Consider the following 16,039-nt stretch of genomic DNA (forward strand, 5'->3'; position numbering starts at 1 on the left):
TAATGGAAAACATGCTTTTTCTTGCCTCTACACATATTCTTGTCTCATTCCAGCGAAGCAACAAGAATGTGGAAGCGGAAAAGCCTCTGCATAGTTTCTGTGGCACACTTACTGGGAAAACAACTTCAAGGTGATTTTAATTTGCTCCTGTGGTGACATAACAGGAGTGAAATGCATTGCATGCAGAACCACTCCCTCTCCTCGAGTGAGTCCTCTTCCTCCTGCTATTGTGGTTTTGCTTCAGTGTTGCAGGGTGAAGATGCTCAATTTTATAGCCAGACTCAACAGCTACTCTGTTCAATATAAATGTAAATTCCCAGAACCAGAGATCCAAAGAGAACAGTGGTTGCTTTTTATTTTCAACTACATCATTGCTGCAGTTGATGCTAATTTGTCTGTTATGCCGAGACACATAAAGTTACACACAAAAGTAAGAATAACTCTCAAATTTTAATGTTCCACCCATGGACATGCTTTTTGTAACCAGAGCTGCAACACTTTAACAGTTGTCTCCTCCTTCCCCCCTAAATGCACCACAGAACACCACAGGAAGTCATTCCTGCCTGCGGCTATCAGACTGTACAACTCCTCCCTTTGATCACTGAACAATAACCTGTACTCTGTGCAATATCCATATCACTTGAAAATCCTTGTATATATAATGTTAATTCCCAGAGCTTTTGTACTTAGCTAATTCCAACTATTCTACACTTCTGTACATACTTTATTATTATTCTAATGTATTTTATTTTTATTATATTCATATTTATATCTTATTTTATTCCTTCTTTCTATTAATATTTTTGCTTTCTTACATACTGTATTTATTTGTCACCCCGGGACAAATTAAGTATTTCTGATTCTGATTCTTTTCAGGGTCAGATTCTTGATCATACGTTGACTGGCAATGGTTCTTCTGTTTGTTCTGATGATTGAGTTTGTTTTGGTGTTTTTCCGCCTCTACCCACGTCTGCACTGGTCTGTACCCACCTCCTGAGACGTCATTCAGGCAGCAAATCAGGGAAGCCCTTCATTTTCATAGCATTCCCACTCACTTAGATCACTGCATGGATAACAACAATGGTAGCCTATGTTGTGAATGGCTGAAGACACCATTACCTGGGAGTCTGTTGCTGCCTTTAAGTTATAAACTTCAGCTTTTGCCATTCTAGTTAGCCGTTACTTTAGAAGCCCATACCGATGCAAATCCTGATCTTATCTCGTAGTGACATGGATCTTATCTTCCCTGACGTACTCCGATGTCAATGACATAAACTACTTTGCAACATGAAAGATAGTGGGTCACTTGTGCCAAATCGATGTGACCTACTGAATTCACAGCCAAAGTCAACAGTAGCGTAGGGAGCCTCTGCATCCAGGTATGCTGGGATCAAAGAAAACAGTCAGCCACCACAACAGAAGACAGCTGGGCTGAGACTATCCATATGTGTATATATTTATATACAGTATATATATATGTAAAACACATATATTTAAATATATATATTCTAACTTGAAAAAAAATGATTAAAAAGTGAAAATTCTGCTTCTGAAGTGAAAAAATGTAGGCTACACCATAGGGGTTTTAGGCTATATTATATGTTTATCCTTTTTCAAAATATTCCTTTATTATTCCTGTCTCCTCTTCCATTCCTTCAGACTTAGTTTAATATGTGTTCAGGAACTCGGCTGAGTAGTAGTTATAGAAACAGGAAATTATGTTGAGCTGTCAGGCTCTGTCCAATCAGAAACAAGAAGTGTTGTCCCACCCTTTAAGCTATGTGAAATGTTGTGTTTTGTGAAATGTTATGTTTTGTGAAATATTGTTGTGTTTTGTGAAATATTGTTGTTATTTGCCCTTCAGGGCCGCAGCAGTGACACATCGCAGTGTGTACAAATGGGGTGCTGGTTTAGATTAGTTGGTAGAGAAGGTGCCCAATAAACAAAGGCAAGGTCCTTCACGCACAGCTCATAGGACATGACGATAAGGACACATGAGGGGGGGAGGGCGGGTTTGCAATGTGGGGACATTGCAACTATTTGTTGTATTTTAGCCTACTCCCTCCACCTCACATGTCCTGTGTCCTCAGTTATCCTGTCCAACAAAAAAAAAAACAAAAAACTAAAATAATAATTATGTATGGGCTTGAGGATGAATCAATTCAACTTTTGCCAGCCAAGGTCACAGTGATGTCCTCACAGTCCACATGGCAGTCTCATTCTCATGCATGTAAAGGCATGGCAAGGAGTTTTATTGCTTGTGGTTCATGATTATTTCTATATCTATCTGAGAGAAAGACACCCTCAGTGATCAAGGAAAATCTGCCCTTGCTCTGCTCTCCAAGCAGCTGTTCATCCTTTTGTTTCTAGAGGTTTCCACTGACAATCACATGCTCTCTGAAAAGAAACACAGAGAGAGGGAGAGAGAGATGGCCCTGGTACCATGTCTTTGAATGATGTAGTGCGACCTCTCCTGGTTATTCCATGCCTAATCATGATGTGTTTTGTTTTTTGGCCTCTTCCATTTTTTGCCCTCTTCACCAAATAGTAGTGGTAGTATTCATACTTGATTATCTGGATGTGTTAAATACTTGATTTTTATTGATAAAGAAATGAAATCTATATATTTTTAGTCAACTAGTTTTTTGGTTGATAGGGAGGTTATGAAATGGAAAATGTGTAGTGAGCTGGTGGTTATGCATAATAGCTTTACATAGGGGTCTTGCTCACCCTGTAGGGATTCCAATTTGCATTAACCACCCGCTCACATTACATTATCTCTTGCATTATTGTTTCATATTGTTTTGGGTTTTTCCACTTCCCCCTCAAGTGAATATCACATCTGACAGGCTCTAGTCTGTGCAATTATGATGGATACATGTCTCCACATGTCTTCACACTGGGTGTTGGAGGGTGTTGTTTCTATTTCAAAACATAATACCTACATACAGGAAACCATCTTACTGTTTAAGAACTACCAGTATGTAACATGAGAACATGTTATTATAGGGTTTTTGTTATGGCTGGACCAACAAGTTCTCATAAACATTTAATGAAGTTTTTTTTCTTTAGCTTATGTCTCTATGTGATTTGAGGTATACTGCTGAGATTAAAATAGTCAAATGTATCAAAACAAGACCACTCTGTGAGGTTTGGGAGTATTATCATTATTATCAACTGATACTTTTGTCTTTAGCTTCCATACTAAAACATTTATTTTAAAATAGTGTGCTGAATTTCACAAATGTTAAGCAATTTTCTGAATACATATAAATAAATATTCCAATGTGTGAGACCAGTTCTGTAGAGGTGTGTCACCCAACAGTGGCCTATTGTACACAAACAATCTGGTCACTGTGGGAAGAGGATTTACTTCAGACCTCTCACTCCTCACAGCTAATAAGGAGTGTCTTCGGGGAGTGTGTACAACATGCTGAACGGCAGAGCGGTTTTCTTATGCCTTGAAGAAAATCTTTAGCCTGATACTGCTAATGCTGTCACCTGCAGGTATTTAAGCTTTTCTTTTTATTCCTTCCACACAACAACCCATATTACTGGTTTACTGATATTTTCTATTCAATGTGGCTGTTCTAATAGACAAGTGTTTATAAGGGTTAGGTTAAAGGGTCTATAATAATATATATATCTTAATCTAAGCTATTTTGTGTATAAGTGGGTTTAATCAAATCCCTGTAATATGCTATAGCCATGAGCTGTACTATAATTAAAGGATGTATTTTTTATGAAAGCATCTATTACTAAACAGAAATCTAAGTTGAAATAATGTTACAATGTTACAATGTCATTTAGCAGACGCTTTTATCCAAAGCGACGTACATACGAGAACAAGAACAACACAAGCAAAGATCTAGACAAGAGGAAACAAGATCAGTACGGGTAACAAAGTTCTTCAAGTCCATTTGGGTGCAGGTACTGCCAAGCAGTGTAAAGGCAATGCACAGAAATAAATAAGGATTTTCTTTTTTTTTAAATAAGGAACATCTACAGTGAGGCAACCAAACCATTTAAGATCTTCCATTATCATCATCAACAATTAACATCACCACAATAATGACCAAAGTACCAAGTGCTGGGTCACTCAAGAGCTGAACACAGATTCCCAGAGTAGAGCAGGACAGTGCGAGTCAATTGTAGCTGGACGACATGGTCTGCCACTGGGGATAACAGTGGAGAACAGTCTAGCTAAGTGCATAGTGCTTCCTAAAGAGTTGGGTCTTTAGCTGTCTTTTGAAAGTAGAGAGGGACTCTGCAGATCGAATGGAGTTGGCCAATTCATTCCACCATTTAGGGGCAACAGAAGAGAAGAGTCGAGCTAGTGATTTTGATGCCTTATGTGCTGGAAGCACTAGGCGCTTTTCAGAGGCTGAGCGTAGTGGGCGAGAAGGGCAGTAGACCTGGATGAGGGGTTCCAGGTAAACTGGAGCGATTTTGGTTACTGCTTTGTAAGTCATGAAATAATGAATGATTCTTTTAGCAAGAAAAAACAGATAAATGTCACGCCAAAAACATCTTGATTAATTATTTTAACTCTGAAATTAAAACTTATTTTTGCTGTAAGAAAACACTTAATAGTAAGTTTTAAAATAAGTAGCCGTTGTCTCTGTCCACTTCTGCTGTGTCTCAGAGGAAATATGTGGGGGTGTGTGAAATTTAAGCACTATAAACATGTTTATGGTGTAAACATGTGGGTCCCTGTGTTTCATTTGACATAAATAATGATGCTGCACTTTTCTTGCTTATCCACTGCATCTCCTCTGTGTGTTATATTTTCTTAATTAATAGTTTATAATAATGATCTTGTTGACCCTCCTCTACTTACGAATACATACCCGGTTGAAACTAGTTTCAGTGGATCAGGCTGGGCATTTCAGATACTGATAATTACTCCTCTGGATTGAAATATGTGATTAGGTTAGGGGGAAGTAGTTGGCCTGTGTTAACTGTCACATGGCATTACTGGAGTTTAAAAGCTTTGCATGGCAGCTCATAGGTTGTACAAGAAGAGCAAATTAAGGAAGCAACATCCGGCAATATGGGTATCAAATCGTCTTAGCTTACCAACCTTTTACCTGTAATACTTTCCTCTATTTACCATTTGCAATGTGCCCAGTGTCCTCTGCTGTCACACTCTGGGTGAGAGCTTTAACAATGCATGTCATACTGATATGTCATTTGTTGTCACTTCACCCTTTACACATTGTTAAAACACTGGAAATGAACCAATCATATTTTACATTAGCTTTTACCTATTTATAAATGACATGTGCTAAAGGAAAAGTACTTACATAGCAGTGCTCTAGTCTTATGACCCCTCAAAGTGCATTACGCTATGCTGCTCTGCCCTCATTCACCCATTCACACATACACAGTCATACACTGATGGCAGAGGGTGCTGTGCTAACAGTCCATCAGTATCATGTGATCCCATTCACAGGCATTCACAGACGCCTGGCTATACCACTGGAAATAATTTGGGGTTCAGTGTCTTTCTGAAAAACATTTCAGCATGTGGACTGCAGAAGTTAGGATAGAACGCCAACTCTCCAATTGAGCAACTTTACCACAGAAACTACCACCCTAAAGGGGCTTGTATTTTCAAGGTAACAGTAGGAGTGGTTGAATGCTAGTGTTAGCTATTGTTTTTTGTACAAGTGGTTTATAGATTATCAATTATGTTTTCAAGATATTCCTTTAAGTGTCACTTTTCCTTTAGTGTTTTATTTAAGCTTTTGGTAATGTCCTGGCAAACAGAAATATCAGCTACTTTGTGACGTAGGTAATAGGTTATCAAATATGTTTGTTTTCGTGCGTTCATTTTGTAAAGGACCCCATTGTCTGTCTTGATTTTCATTCTTCTTTGTTTTTCAGTTGAGGAACAATTTGTAAGCAGCAAAATTGAAACATTTTGTCAAATTCTTAACTTTTACTCGACTTACTTGAAAACAGCACTGCAATGTTTGAACATCTTAGTAGCTTACCTCCTTCACCATTACAGCCAAAGAAAGTGGCCACTGTATAAGTGTGGTCAATAAATGTGAGCTCTCTGAATTCCTTTTCAGCCTCCTAATGTGGTACAAAATGATGTCCGACATCAGAGGAAAGAAGTGCACACCTTTGACACGACGACTGATTCTTTGGCTTTTACTGATCAACATCATGCTGGTGCTGTACAGCTTGACGAACCCAACAGACCTGAACAGAAGGTACAGAATATGAGAAGAATGCACAGTTTTATTGAACTAAGTGGTTTGATCATTTTGCTAATTCTTATGCTTTCTTATAGGGACTCTGAAGAAGACACGTGCCCCCTCCGAATGGGAAAGTTGTCAAAGAGGAATGTGACTTCCAAAAGCATGCAATCCCAATCAGAAAGGTGCTCCCCCAAAGTGAACATCATGTTCATGAAGACACATAAAACTGCTAGCAGCACCGTGCTCAACATCCTCTTCAGATTTGGAGACAAGCACAGGCTTAAATTCGCCTTCCCTGACGGACGCAATGACTTCTTCTACCCTTCACCTTTCCTGTGCTCCCAGGTGAAGGACTACAGGCCTGGTGACTGTTTCAACATCGTTTGTAACCACATGCGCTTCAATCACCAGGAAGTAGCCAAGCTCCTGCCTCCAGATGCTGTGTACATCACTATCCTAAGAGACCCCGTAGATCTCTTTGAGTCGTCCTTCCATTATTACCACAGGGCGGTTCCTCTCACATGGAGGATCAACGGAGATAACAAACTGGCAGAATTTCTGAACAACCCTCGAACCTACTACAGCCCAGATGCTTTCAATGCGTTCTATCTTAGAAATCTGCTCTTTTTTGACTTTGGTTTTGAAAACAACCTGGATGCGGATGATCCTCGTGTGATAAGGGATATTCATCACTTATCAAGACATTTGGATTTGGTTCTTATAGCAGAATACTTTGAAGAGTCACTTATTCTGCTTAAGGACAAACTATGTTGGACAATGGAGGACATCATGTATTTTAAACTCAACGCTCGTAAGAGCTCATCTGTATCTAAGCTGAGCACTGAGTTGAGAGCCAAAGCTTTAAGTTGGAATGGGGCAGACTGGAAACTCTACCAGCACTTCAACACCACCTTCTGGGCCAAAGTGGAAGTGTTTGGGAAAGAAAGAATGAGACAGGAAGTAAAGGAGCTCAGGAGGAGGAATGCTGAAATGAAGGCAATCTGTATCGAGGATGGAGGTGCAGTTGAAGCCCAAAAGATTCAGGACAGGCGGTTCCTTCCGTGGCAGCCGGTTGGAGAGTCGTCCATTCTGGGATACAACATGAAGAAACATATGGATCTCAAATTCAGGACGATCTGTGAGAAAATGCTCACACCTGAAATACAATACCTATCAGATCTGGGTGTTAGCTTGTGGCTTACTCGACTGTGGGGCTGGCTCAAAGATTCTGTTTTCTACAGTGTTACTTGGATAAGGACATTACAACTTAATTAATCCTTTTAATAAACGTATGTACATAATGCTTACTTGAAACTAATGTTTTACACTTGATTAAGTTGTCTTGATGCATCAATATTATTAATTTAATTTAATTTATGTCACCTGGTTGCTAATTCCCCCATTTGCTGCATGGAGGATGTTGCATCCAGAAGATGAAACTTCTGCAAAATATGCCGTCAGGTAGATAAGAGGTCTCTTTAACAATCAACTGCAGCTATTTATAAAATATCTTCAATGCATGACTGATATACAGTAAAGCCTCTGGAACTTTATTCTTTAAAGGACTTGTTTAAGCCACTTGAGTAGGACCTTACTCTTTGTTGAAAGCATTTGATTTCTATTTTTTTATTCAGTCTAACATTGTATTTCCATCTTGTGCAGAAACCGTTTTACAGTTTTAATAACTTGAAATTGTATTAAAAATGTGTTTAAATCTTGTATAATAAAGGGTTTATAAAACACGCAAAAGCATTTGGGGCTCAGGCTTTGGAGACTTTACACCACTAATTCTATGTTGTTGTATTTCAATTGGTAAAGTTCTGCAGATGACACTTGCGTTACAGTGCCCTTACAGTGGACACATCGATATGACATAAGTTTTAAGTATGTTTCAGGGGACACAACATGACATAGTTGGGGTTGGGCCTTGAGCCAACAACCACTTTTATGTAAGCAATCAGTTATAGCTATAAAGTTGATTGAAGTACAGTTCTTGTTTCTCAGTAGGGCAAACAATGTATGTGTGCCCCCTGGAGGTCCCAGGTACAGGTGCAGTTGTGCAAGATGTATTTTCATGGTTGTGGCCTTACCTGACCCTGTCAAACACACCCGTCCTCATAGGGTGTATAATTCATTGACAGCATATCAGCAGAAGCTTTCTAATTTCAGTTTAGATATAAGCGACTTAATTATCATGGCTATTGCATAAGGGTAGCATCTGATGTGTCCCTTTAACCAGTCCCCTTGGTATTTTGGTATATTTAAAAAGAGAAATATTTGAAAATATTAAAAGAGTATATTTAAAAAGAAAAAATAACCACTTACTGATCTGATTAAGTATTTTGTCATGTCTGCTGATATATGCATATGCGTCACTGATAAACCAATCAAACCTCCAAACAGATAAGATTGTGTTCAAGTCTGTTCAATCTAGAGTATGTGTGACCAGCAAGGCATGCCTGAATAGCCCACCTAAATTGATGATGCTCTTGTCAATGAACAGTTAAAAAAAATCAGTCACCCTTGGGCTAAATATGAAAATGAGTAGTGTGAGCTGAAGCTCATAATGCAGCAGACACAGTTGTCAAAAGCTGAGATCTAATTCACAGTAGCAGGGGATGAGTAATTTACCTAAACTAGGTAACATCAATGTAGACATCTGCTAACCTGGTAGTGCTGCTCTTTAAATGTAGATTCTCTTTTCACCTGTATTCAAAATATGCTATTTAAAAGTAGATTATAACTACACTTTTAAAATCAATTGAGGACAGATCAGAGACTTGCAGAAAAATATATAGAGATGTGCTTAGTATAATATATAACCCGATGTAATAAATGAAAACATTGTCACATACTGTAAGACATTAACACATGTTTAATTTAACCATTTACAATCTGTGAGGCATTACAAACAACAGGAAGGGGGGGACGAGGTGACAGGAACCATTGCTCCATCTTGATGGTCGTCTGGACAGTGAATCAGCTCCCACAGGTCCTCTAGTAGCCGCTGCCAACCCTGGGCAAGACTTGGGGAGTATTGTCCATGTTGACTGATGCTTGATTCCGGTGTGAAGTCCAGGGAGAATGGGTAAAGGAAGTGTGACAACAGATGCACTTCAGCCTTGGATAACCCCGGAGTCGCTTCCTATTCCTCATCGTTGCTCTCGTAATTGTGCTGGATGTGTTTCCAGAGTTTCTACAATAAATCATAAGGATATGTTACGTTACAAAATAAAAGACAGCTTAGCTAAACTAAACTGTTCGGTTTATGGGGCAAGCTAGCTGTTAGCATAGCTAGCCTTAGAGCCGCTTCGCCCTCTGCCTACAAGGTCAGAATCCAACCCGCAGTAAAACACCAAAGAACACACTCACCCCTCGATTCATCTGTTCAAAGATCGTGTCTCCGGCCTGGTCGAATACTCGCTCAAAGAAGACTGCTCCAACCATGATGGTTATAGCGAAAGTTGAAGTCCTCCTGAAGAGCAGGTTGTAGACAGACTTTGCCAGCGCCATGTTGAATGGATAATGCGACTGCGCACAAGCGGGTGATGACGTACGATACTGTCGATTTGAATATTGACCCTGCAAAGATTCCGTATTTAGGCGAAGAGCAGCAGCATCAGTAAGATTCAGAATTTGTTTTGGCTTTTTTTCTTAAGCCAATTGTGCGTCCGTATCTTCCACAACCACAGACGAGGACGCCGTTACATCATCAATGGTTTGTAATCATTTTGTGTTCTAGTCCAACGTACACAGGTAAGGGAAAGCATTTTTTATTAATGTCAGTGAAATCATGCAATTAGCATGTTAGCTAACTTCAGTGTTTACTGCTGAGGACACATCTTGTAATGTTGCTTGCTATGCTAAGGCTAGGGAAGTATTTGTTTTACGTATATCTGCAAGCTAATATGGTCGTTATATTGTCTATCGGCTTTGTTCCTTCAGACTTCCTGATGAGTGTATTCCCAGTATTAGAAAAGAAGCCCGACTAATGCATCATCAAAAAGATGACCTGATGTAAACGAGGTACCTCCACTGTTCATACAGTAGATGGCAGCAAAAGAAAGCTACTAAAACCCTCGCCTTTACGATGGCAGTACTGGCTTGTTATTAGATACTACATAGTTACTACTCTTTGCTATCATGTCATAATTTAAAGAAGCTTTATTGTATCATACACGCATCACTTAAACATGATTTCTAAAGTTAACTTTTGCAGCAGACCAGTTGTTTGTAAAACTGTAAAAAAAAAAAAAAAATGGAGCTTGCAAATTGTTGCATTCTTTCCTATATTAAGCCAGATCAATATCAGGACAATGATCAGGAGCAAATCAGGTCTGCTTTAAAACTGTGTAATTTTTCATCGTGGGAAAATACAAGCTATCAGTAAATAAAAGCTCCTGTGAGGACTCTTTCGCTGGTTATGAAAAAGACTGAAATGTGCCTTTATATGAGTTACAAAGACAATCAGTGACAAAACTGACTGGTCCTTTATTATTCTAAGTAGACTGAAACCACTTCCTTAGGATAGGTACCAAAACCAAGTGATTAACTCCATGCTGCTGAACAGTGAGTTTACATTCCCCATAGCAAAGATTCAGAAAGAGTGATACTTCTGACTGTCAAAAGAAAGCAGGGTGAGATTGTTTTAAAAAGATTAAACCTACACATGTAGAGGACGAAATCAGCAAAGTGTCTGGAAATGCCAGTTTGTCCACAGGAGCTGCAGAAACTGCACCATGCAAACCAAACAGTCTTCACAGGCGCTTTGCTGGATATTGAATCATGATAAAAACATTTTTTGAATTGTTTTGAGCTTAACTGCAACCTTGCGTAACTATGACAGGCTTCTCCCATTTATTTCAATTAATACAATGTGAGTAGCTTATACAAACTCAGCAGCCAATGTTGGATTTTGATGCTGCTTTATCAGCTTTCTGTCACTATGTGTCATCAGAGCGCTGCTCTAAAACAGTTTTGTTTCGTTTTTCTTTTTTTTACCACCTCTCAGAGGTTTAAAAGGTGACACCCTGCTGGTTTAAGCGCATAACCTTCACCATGGGGAGGAGATACTACTGCGACTACTGCGACCGCTCCTTTCAGGACAACATGCACAACAGGAAGAAGCATCTGAATGGTGTTCAGCATCACAGATCAAAAAAGGCCTGGTATGACCATTTCAGAGGTGAGACTTTAAATTTGTGGTCAGACCTCTGCGAGTAAAATTTAACAGCATGCTTTCTTTTTTAATGCCATGCAGAGTTTTAGTGTAAATGCATTTTTCTTGGAACTAGTGAGTGATCTCATGCATAAGAATTCACTTTTAGAACGGTAAGTCTTAAAAGTATTTTTATGAGATCTTTATTGGCGAATTAAAAAGGGTGATATTTCATTGTGCCATCTTGGCTGTCTACCTGTTTATTTTATGATCAAAGATAACATAAACAATCTTTTTTCTTTTTACAGACTCCTCAGCCATTCTGTGTGACGAGCAAGCAAAGAAAGCCTGCAGGAAGTTTCTCCAGAAAGGTAACGGAACAGTTTAACCGCTCAATTATCGCATAACCAGTAAACAGATTAAAATGCCTCATAGTGTTTTTCCTGTTTTTTTCTTAGGAATCTGTGATTTTGGTCCTAACTGCAGGTTTTCTCACATGTCAGAAGAAGATATGGATCACTTAAAAAGACAAGTGGAGGGTGAGTTATTACAAAAGAAGAATGCTGACTTGAAATTGATTACAAGTGATTGAAAATAGATATACTTCTAGACCACAAACACTTTATATAAAGCAAGGAGCACACATAACAATAATATTATAATTACTTTTTATTTGCATACTATTAAAACAACAACAATATACAGTAATGTAATCTTAAACATAGTCCAGGGGAGGTTCGAAGCCCCAAAGAGGCTTATGAAGATGTCTCCCCTCTTGGTAAACAAAAGTTGTAAAATGCAGCAAAACATGTAAGTTAAAAAGTAGTTACATAGTTGTGCATTTACAAGACATCATGTACACAATAAGATCAGAGAAGTAATTTGAGATTTGTTAAATTAATTTCAGGTGCTTTTTTGAAGTATGATAATGTAGATGCTGATTGAAGATATGTAGGCAGATTGTTCCAAAGAGATGGTCCTCTCTAGAGGATTATTGATGTATTATATGCATTATATGCATTATTGGGCGGCAGTAGCTCAGTCAATAGGAACTTGGCTTGGGAACTGGAGGGTCATTGGTTCAAGGAATTAAGTTTGGTAATTGGACTGGTAGCTGGAGAGGTGCTAGTTCATTTCCTCGGCACTGCTAAACCTCTACTGCTCGGGTGGCGGTGGTCCAATGGCAGCCTGCTCACTCTGACATCCATCCATTAGTACATGACCATTAGGCTCCTGTTTGTGCATGAGTTTGTATATAGATATACATAGACTGTATAAAATATGGACCTAGTATCTGTGATGTCACCCATCTGTTTCTGAAGCGCTGTTTTGAGGCCAATCGTCGTCTGCAGACATATTGCTGCTGTCGAGCGATTGTAACATAAAGAGGCGGGCTTTGAGCCTCCTAGCCAACAGCTACAGTGTTCCCGCCTGTCAATCAAGTCAGCTGTGCCTCTCATTGGAGGACTCGTAATCTTAATATCTTCGAAATTGCAGCATTAGAAGAAAATTCACCCCTGTACAGTGTGTGCCGATCGAGAAATGAGCTGTCCAGACTACATTCGTTTTTTGTACCAGGCTGTAAACATGTTTATTTCTGCTGTAAAGATCAGCTTTTTTGAATTGGTGTGTATGTGGTTTCTGGTACTTCCGGAGCCAGCATCAAGCGGTTCCTTGATGAACTGCAGTTTTTAGTACTTCCGCATTGGACTCATATTTTTAGACCGGAGGTTGCTGCTTGGTGTGTATATGTGTTTGTAGCATGATCTAACACCAGAGTGAAAATAATTATGTAGTAAAGTACATCTTCTTCTTCTTCTTCTTCTTCTTCTTCTGCTATGAACAATTATTGTAGTAAGGATTACTCTCCAACATTACACTCACAGGTACTGGACAAAATCAACACAGTCTCAAACCTATATCTCTCAAACCCGATGTTTTTTGATCTGGTTTCCTCATGTAAGCCCTAAATAAAACATATTAGAACCAGGAGCTGATTGTGTACGCACTTGGAACCAGGAGCTGATTGTGTACGCACTTGGAAGTACATTCTATCGAGATAACTGTGTAAATTGTCTAAATATTTCAGAGGAGTAAGATTTTTTTTCTGTTTTTTTAGATGAACGGCAACTCAGAGAGGGCCCTGATAGTTTCCTGCCCGGGCGAAGTATAGGCGACTGGCTCTCTAGAAGGGAGAAGAAGAAAACTGCCCTCGGCGTCAAAGGGTATGACGTCGTTCATTTCATGGTCAGCATGGCTAATGGTCATTCTCGATGATTTAGAATTCAGATCTTTAATTATTTATTTCTGCAGAGATCTAAAAAATAAGGAAGACGGCGAAGACGGAGAAGCAGAGAGTGACGCACCTCCACAGCTCCTCTCCATCCCTGACCTACCGCCCTCCCTCCTGCCTCCTCCCCTGGGCGGTTGGAAAGTCAAAGTGAACACAGATTGGGGCTGAGAGATATTCACTTTGTTGTTCAAATCACTGTTAAGTGGATGTTTGACATTCAGAGTAGGAGGAATGGTTTGGAATACATATATGATTAAGCAGTGGTGTCCTTTTTAAATTTAAAGTAACCAGGTGTCTCAGTTTGGAACATTGTCCTCAACTGAGACGAAAGAGCAGTTTGTAGCCATTTCTCATGTTAAAATAGAAACAAAATACTTCATATTTTCTGGTTATTATAAAGAAGAGCTGCTCATGTTTTACATTTTGCTCATTTTACTAATAGATTCTAGTTTACGGTCTAAAAATGATATGAATAAGGTTTTAGATAAACAAAAACACCCACCTTTAGAACAGCAAGGTACACTTAATCTCAGATTAGCTAATTCCATGCAAAAATAAGCCTCATAATTGACATTTTGGCAGTGCGTTGTTGTCAGTAAGACTCCCTGAAAGAGTGTAATTTGATGCTGCATTGTCTCAGAAGAAATGGAGGATTGCTGAGCAGATGGAAATACATTTTTGTCTTAATTTGATCCTGTGCTGTGCCACTGGGGGAACACTTGATCTGACTAAATTTAATTTCTTCCAAACCACTGGAAAGCACAATTTTCCTTCCTAATTGTAAAGTTGGCGAAGTCATGATCTGGATGACATTAAATAAAGATACTTTCTATGCTCAGAAAGTTGAACTTTTTTCCCCCACTAAGCCTCCTGCAGATCCCATGGATTTGTGACTGTATATTTATATTTGTCTCTGGCCCTTAAAACTCTCAATCATGTAATTCCTTTCAACTGGGATCTTGCTAAGATGTTTATTCTTTAAACTGTTGTTGTGTACCTGGTGCAGTGTTTGCAGCAGAAGGCTCATTAAATGGTGTTTTTTTCAAACTTCTCTGTCAGGCTTCTTGCTTGTTTAACCTAAGTAGGACTTAACCTGCCTTTTTACTTAAAGGCACCACATAGTGAAGTGAAGGAGACTGATGGAAAGCAAACACGAACGTAAACAATGCATGACTTGAATTATAATGAAGAAGGAACTGCATGCAGGGGCAACTCACTTTTTGCACCGGGGTGGCCCTGAACTAAAAGCATTTATTCACCCTTGACATCTCCACCAATCATTTTTACTTAAAACTTCTAGTTTATAAAGTATCTGAAAGTTTTCCAATGTGGCAACAAGGGCTCAATGCAGGGATGTTTGTTTGGAGTCTTGATTTAGAGTACAAACTAATGAAACTGTGCCACATTGAAATGCAGAGAAAGCTACTTGCTTCCTGTGACAACATAGATCATATACTCGCTTTTAATATAATTCATGATTCTCACAAGCCAAATATCCAATTATAGGATTAGGATTCTTGGGTGGCCAGGCAGATTTGGGGCTTATGCCACCCCTTGCGATCCCCCTGGATCTGCCCCTGAACACAGGAAACAGATCTCTAGATTTAAGGTAAGTCACTTTTTAACAAGCACAGTCCATGAGGAACGTTTAAGTAGTATATACTGAATAATACATCAGTCATGTGGTTTTATGTACAGTTGGATGCTCCTTGTTGTGACCCTGTTTTCACTGCATGCTGTGTTGCATACACTTCACTGCAGCAGCCATTTCTTTTCAGTAAATGTTAATGTATAACAGGCACTCTGCAGTCCACCTGTTTTTAATTCATCTTTCTTTTTCTTCATGCACTCTGGAGCTCGTTCAGATACCAAATGGCACCTTGATGAACTTGACATATACACAGTAACGTCTAGGATACAAGGAGTTATATACTGGGCAACTACACCTCTCACATCTCATCCAAACTACTTCAGGTCTCTTGCTGTTGTGCTCACTAACTGGTCTTTGCAGCTGAAGAACTACAATAACTAAGTATGAATGTTAATTATTGCTCTTGATTCCGAAGCCAGTGTTAGCGTCCATGCAGCTACACATAGCACCCTTCTTTATTGAAATACAGCTATAGTCTGTCCTTTGCAGGCTGTGTGCTCTGCTGGGTTTTACTAATGCAGGCTTTACATACCTGATGCTGACTGTTCTCTCTAAGCTTAAAGTTGAATGAAGGATTTTACCTATTTTCCCTGTTGAGCTCACAGTATTTTAATATCCTCTCTGTGCTGTGCAACTGTACGTGCAAATGTTCCTTTCCAAAGATTTGTCATTTGTAGACAGAAACACGAACAGCTGGCTCATTTAGAATTGCTTTTGTTTTTATT

The 16,039-nt window shown here is 39.1% G+C and overlaps 3 protein-coding genes across 4 annotated transcripts; 2 read left to right on the top strand and 1 right to left on the bottom strand.

The window, feature by feature from the left end:
* Nucleotides 1–5,385: 5,385 nt before the first annotated feature.
* gal3st1b (galactose-3-O-sulfotransferase 1b) lies at nucleotides 5,386–7,839 on the top strand. Its single transcript, XM_034710135.1, has 3 exons — nucleotides 5,386–5,621; nucleotides 6,081–6,224; nucleotides 6,305–7,839. Exons 2-3 carry the CDS (start codon nucleotides 6,088–6,090, stop codon nucleotides 7,485–7,487), a joined length of 1,320 nt encoding a protein of 439 aa, XP_034566026.1. The 5' UTR covers nucleotides 5,386–5,621; nucleotides 6,081–6,087; the 3' UTR covers nucleotides 7,488–7,839.
* Nucleotides 7,840–9,067: 1,228 nt separating this feature from the next.
* On the bottom strand, nucleotides 9,068–9,755 carry LOC117831166 (cytochrome b-c1 complex subunit 9). The gene is made up of 2 exons (XM_034709705.1): nucleotides 9,585–9,755; nucleotides 9,068–9,408 (listed from the first exon to the last, which is right to left on the bottom strand). Exons 1-2 carry the CDS (start codon nucleotides 9,723–9,725, stop codon nucleotides 9,358–9,360), a joined length of 192 nt encoding a protein of 63 aa, XP_034565596.1. The 5' UTR covers nucleotides 9,726–9,755; the 3' UTR covers nucleotides 9,068–9,357.
* Nucleotides 9,756–9,789: 34 nt separating this feature from the next.
* zmat5 (zinc finger, matrin-type 5) lies at nucleotides 9,790–14,710 on the top strand. 2 transcript variants are annotated; one of them, XM_034709704.1, is made up of 7 exons: nucleotides 9,790–9,930; nucleotides 10,158–10,238; nucleotides 11,224–11,397; nucleotides 11,679–11,741; nucleotides 11,829–11,909; nucleotides 13,490–13,595; nucleotides 13,684–14,710. In XM_034709704.1, exons 3-7 carry the CDS (start codon nucleotides 11,271–11,273, stop codon nucleotides 13,829–13,831), a joined length of 525 nt encoding a protein of 174 aa, XP_034565595.1. In that variant the 5' UTR covers nucleotides 9,790–9,930; nucleotides 10,158–10,238; nucleotides 11,224–11,270; the 3' UTR covers nucleotides 13,832–14,710. The 2 variants fall into 2 exon arrangements, with proteins under 2 accessions (XP_034565595.1, XP_034565594.1); XM_034709703.1 differs by lacking the exon at nucleotides 10,158–10,238 and having other exon boundaries at nucleotides 9,791–9,930.
* Nucleotides 14,711–16,039: the final 1,329 nt, after the last annotated feature.

Source organism: Notolabrus celidotus, chromosome 19, assembly GCF_009762535.1.
Source record: "Notolabrus celidotus isolate fNotCel1 chromosome 19, fNotCel1.pri, whole genome shotgun sequence".
In the NCBI taxonomy this organism is placed as follows: domain Eukaryota; kingdom Metazoa; phylum Chordata; class Actinopteri; order Labriformes; family Labridae; genus Notolabrus; species Notolabrus celidotus.

Coding starts and splice junctions, on each gene's coding strand:
- LOC117831166 (XM_034709705.1), bottom strand. CDS start 9,725: ATGGCGCTGGCAAAGTCTGTCTACAACCTGCTCTTCAGGAGGACTTCA. Junction 9,409..9,584: donor TTGAACAGATGAATCGAGGG/GTGAGTGTGTTC, acceptor GATTTATTGTAG/AAACTCTGGAAACACATCCA.
- gal3st1b (XM_034710135.1), top strand. CDS start 6,088: ATGTGGTACAAAATGATGTCCGACATCAGAGGAAAGAAGTGCACACCT. Junction 6,225..6,304: donor CCAACAGACCTGAACAGAAG/GTACAGAATATG, acceptor GCTTTCTTATAG/GGACTCTGAAGAAGACACGT.
- zmat5 (XM_034709704.1), top strand. CDS start 11,271: ATGGGGAGGAGATACTACTGCGACTACTGCGACCGCTCCTTTCAGGAC. Junction 11,398..11,678: donor CTGGTATGACCATTTCAGAG/GTGAGACTTTAA, acceptor TTCTTTTTACAG/ACTCCTCAGCCATTCTGTGT. Junction 13,596..13,683: donor ACTGCCCTCGGCGTCAAAGG/GTATGACGTCGT, acceptor TTATTTCTGCAG/AGATCTAAAAAATAAGGAAG.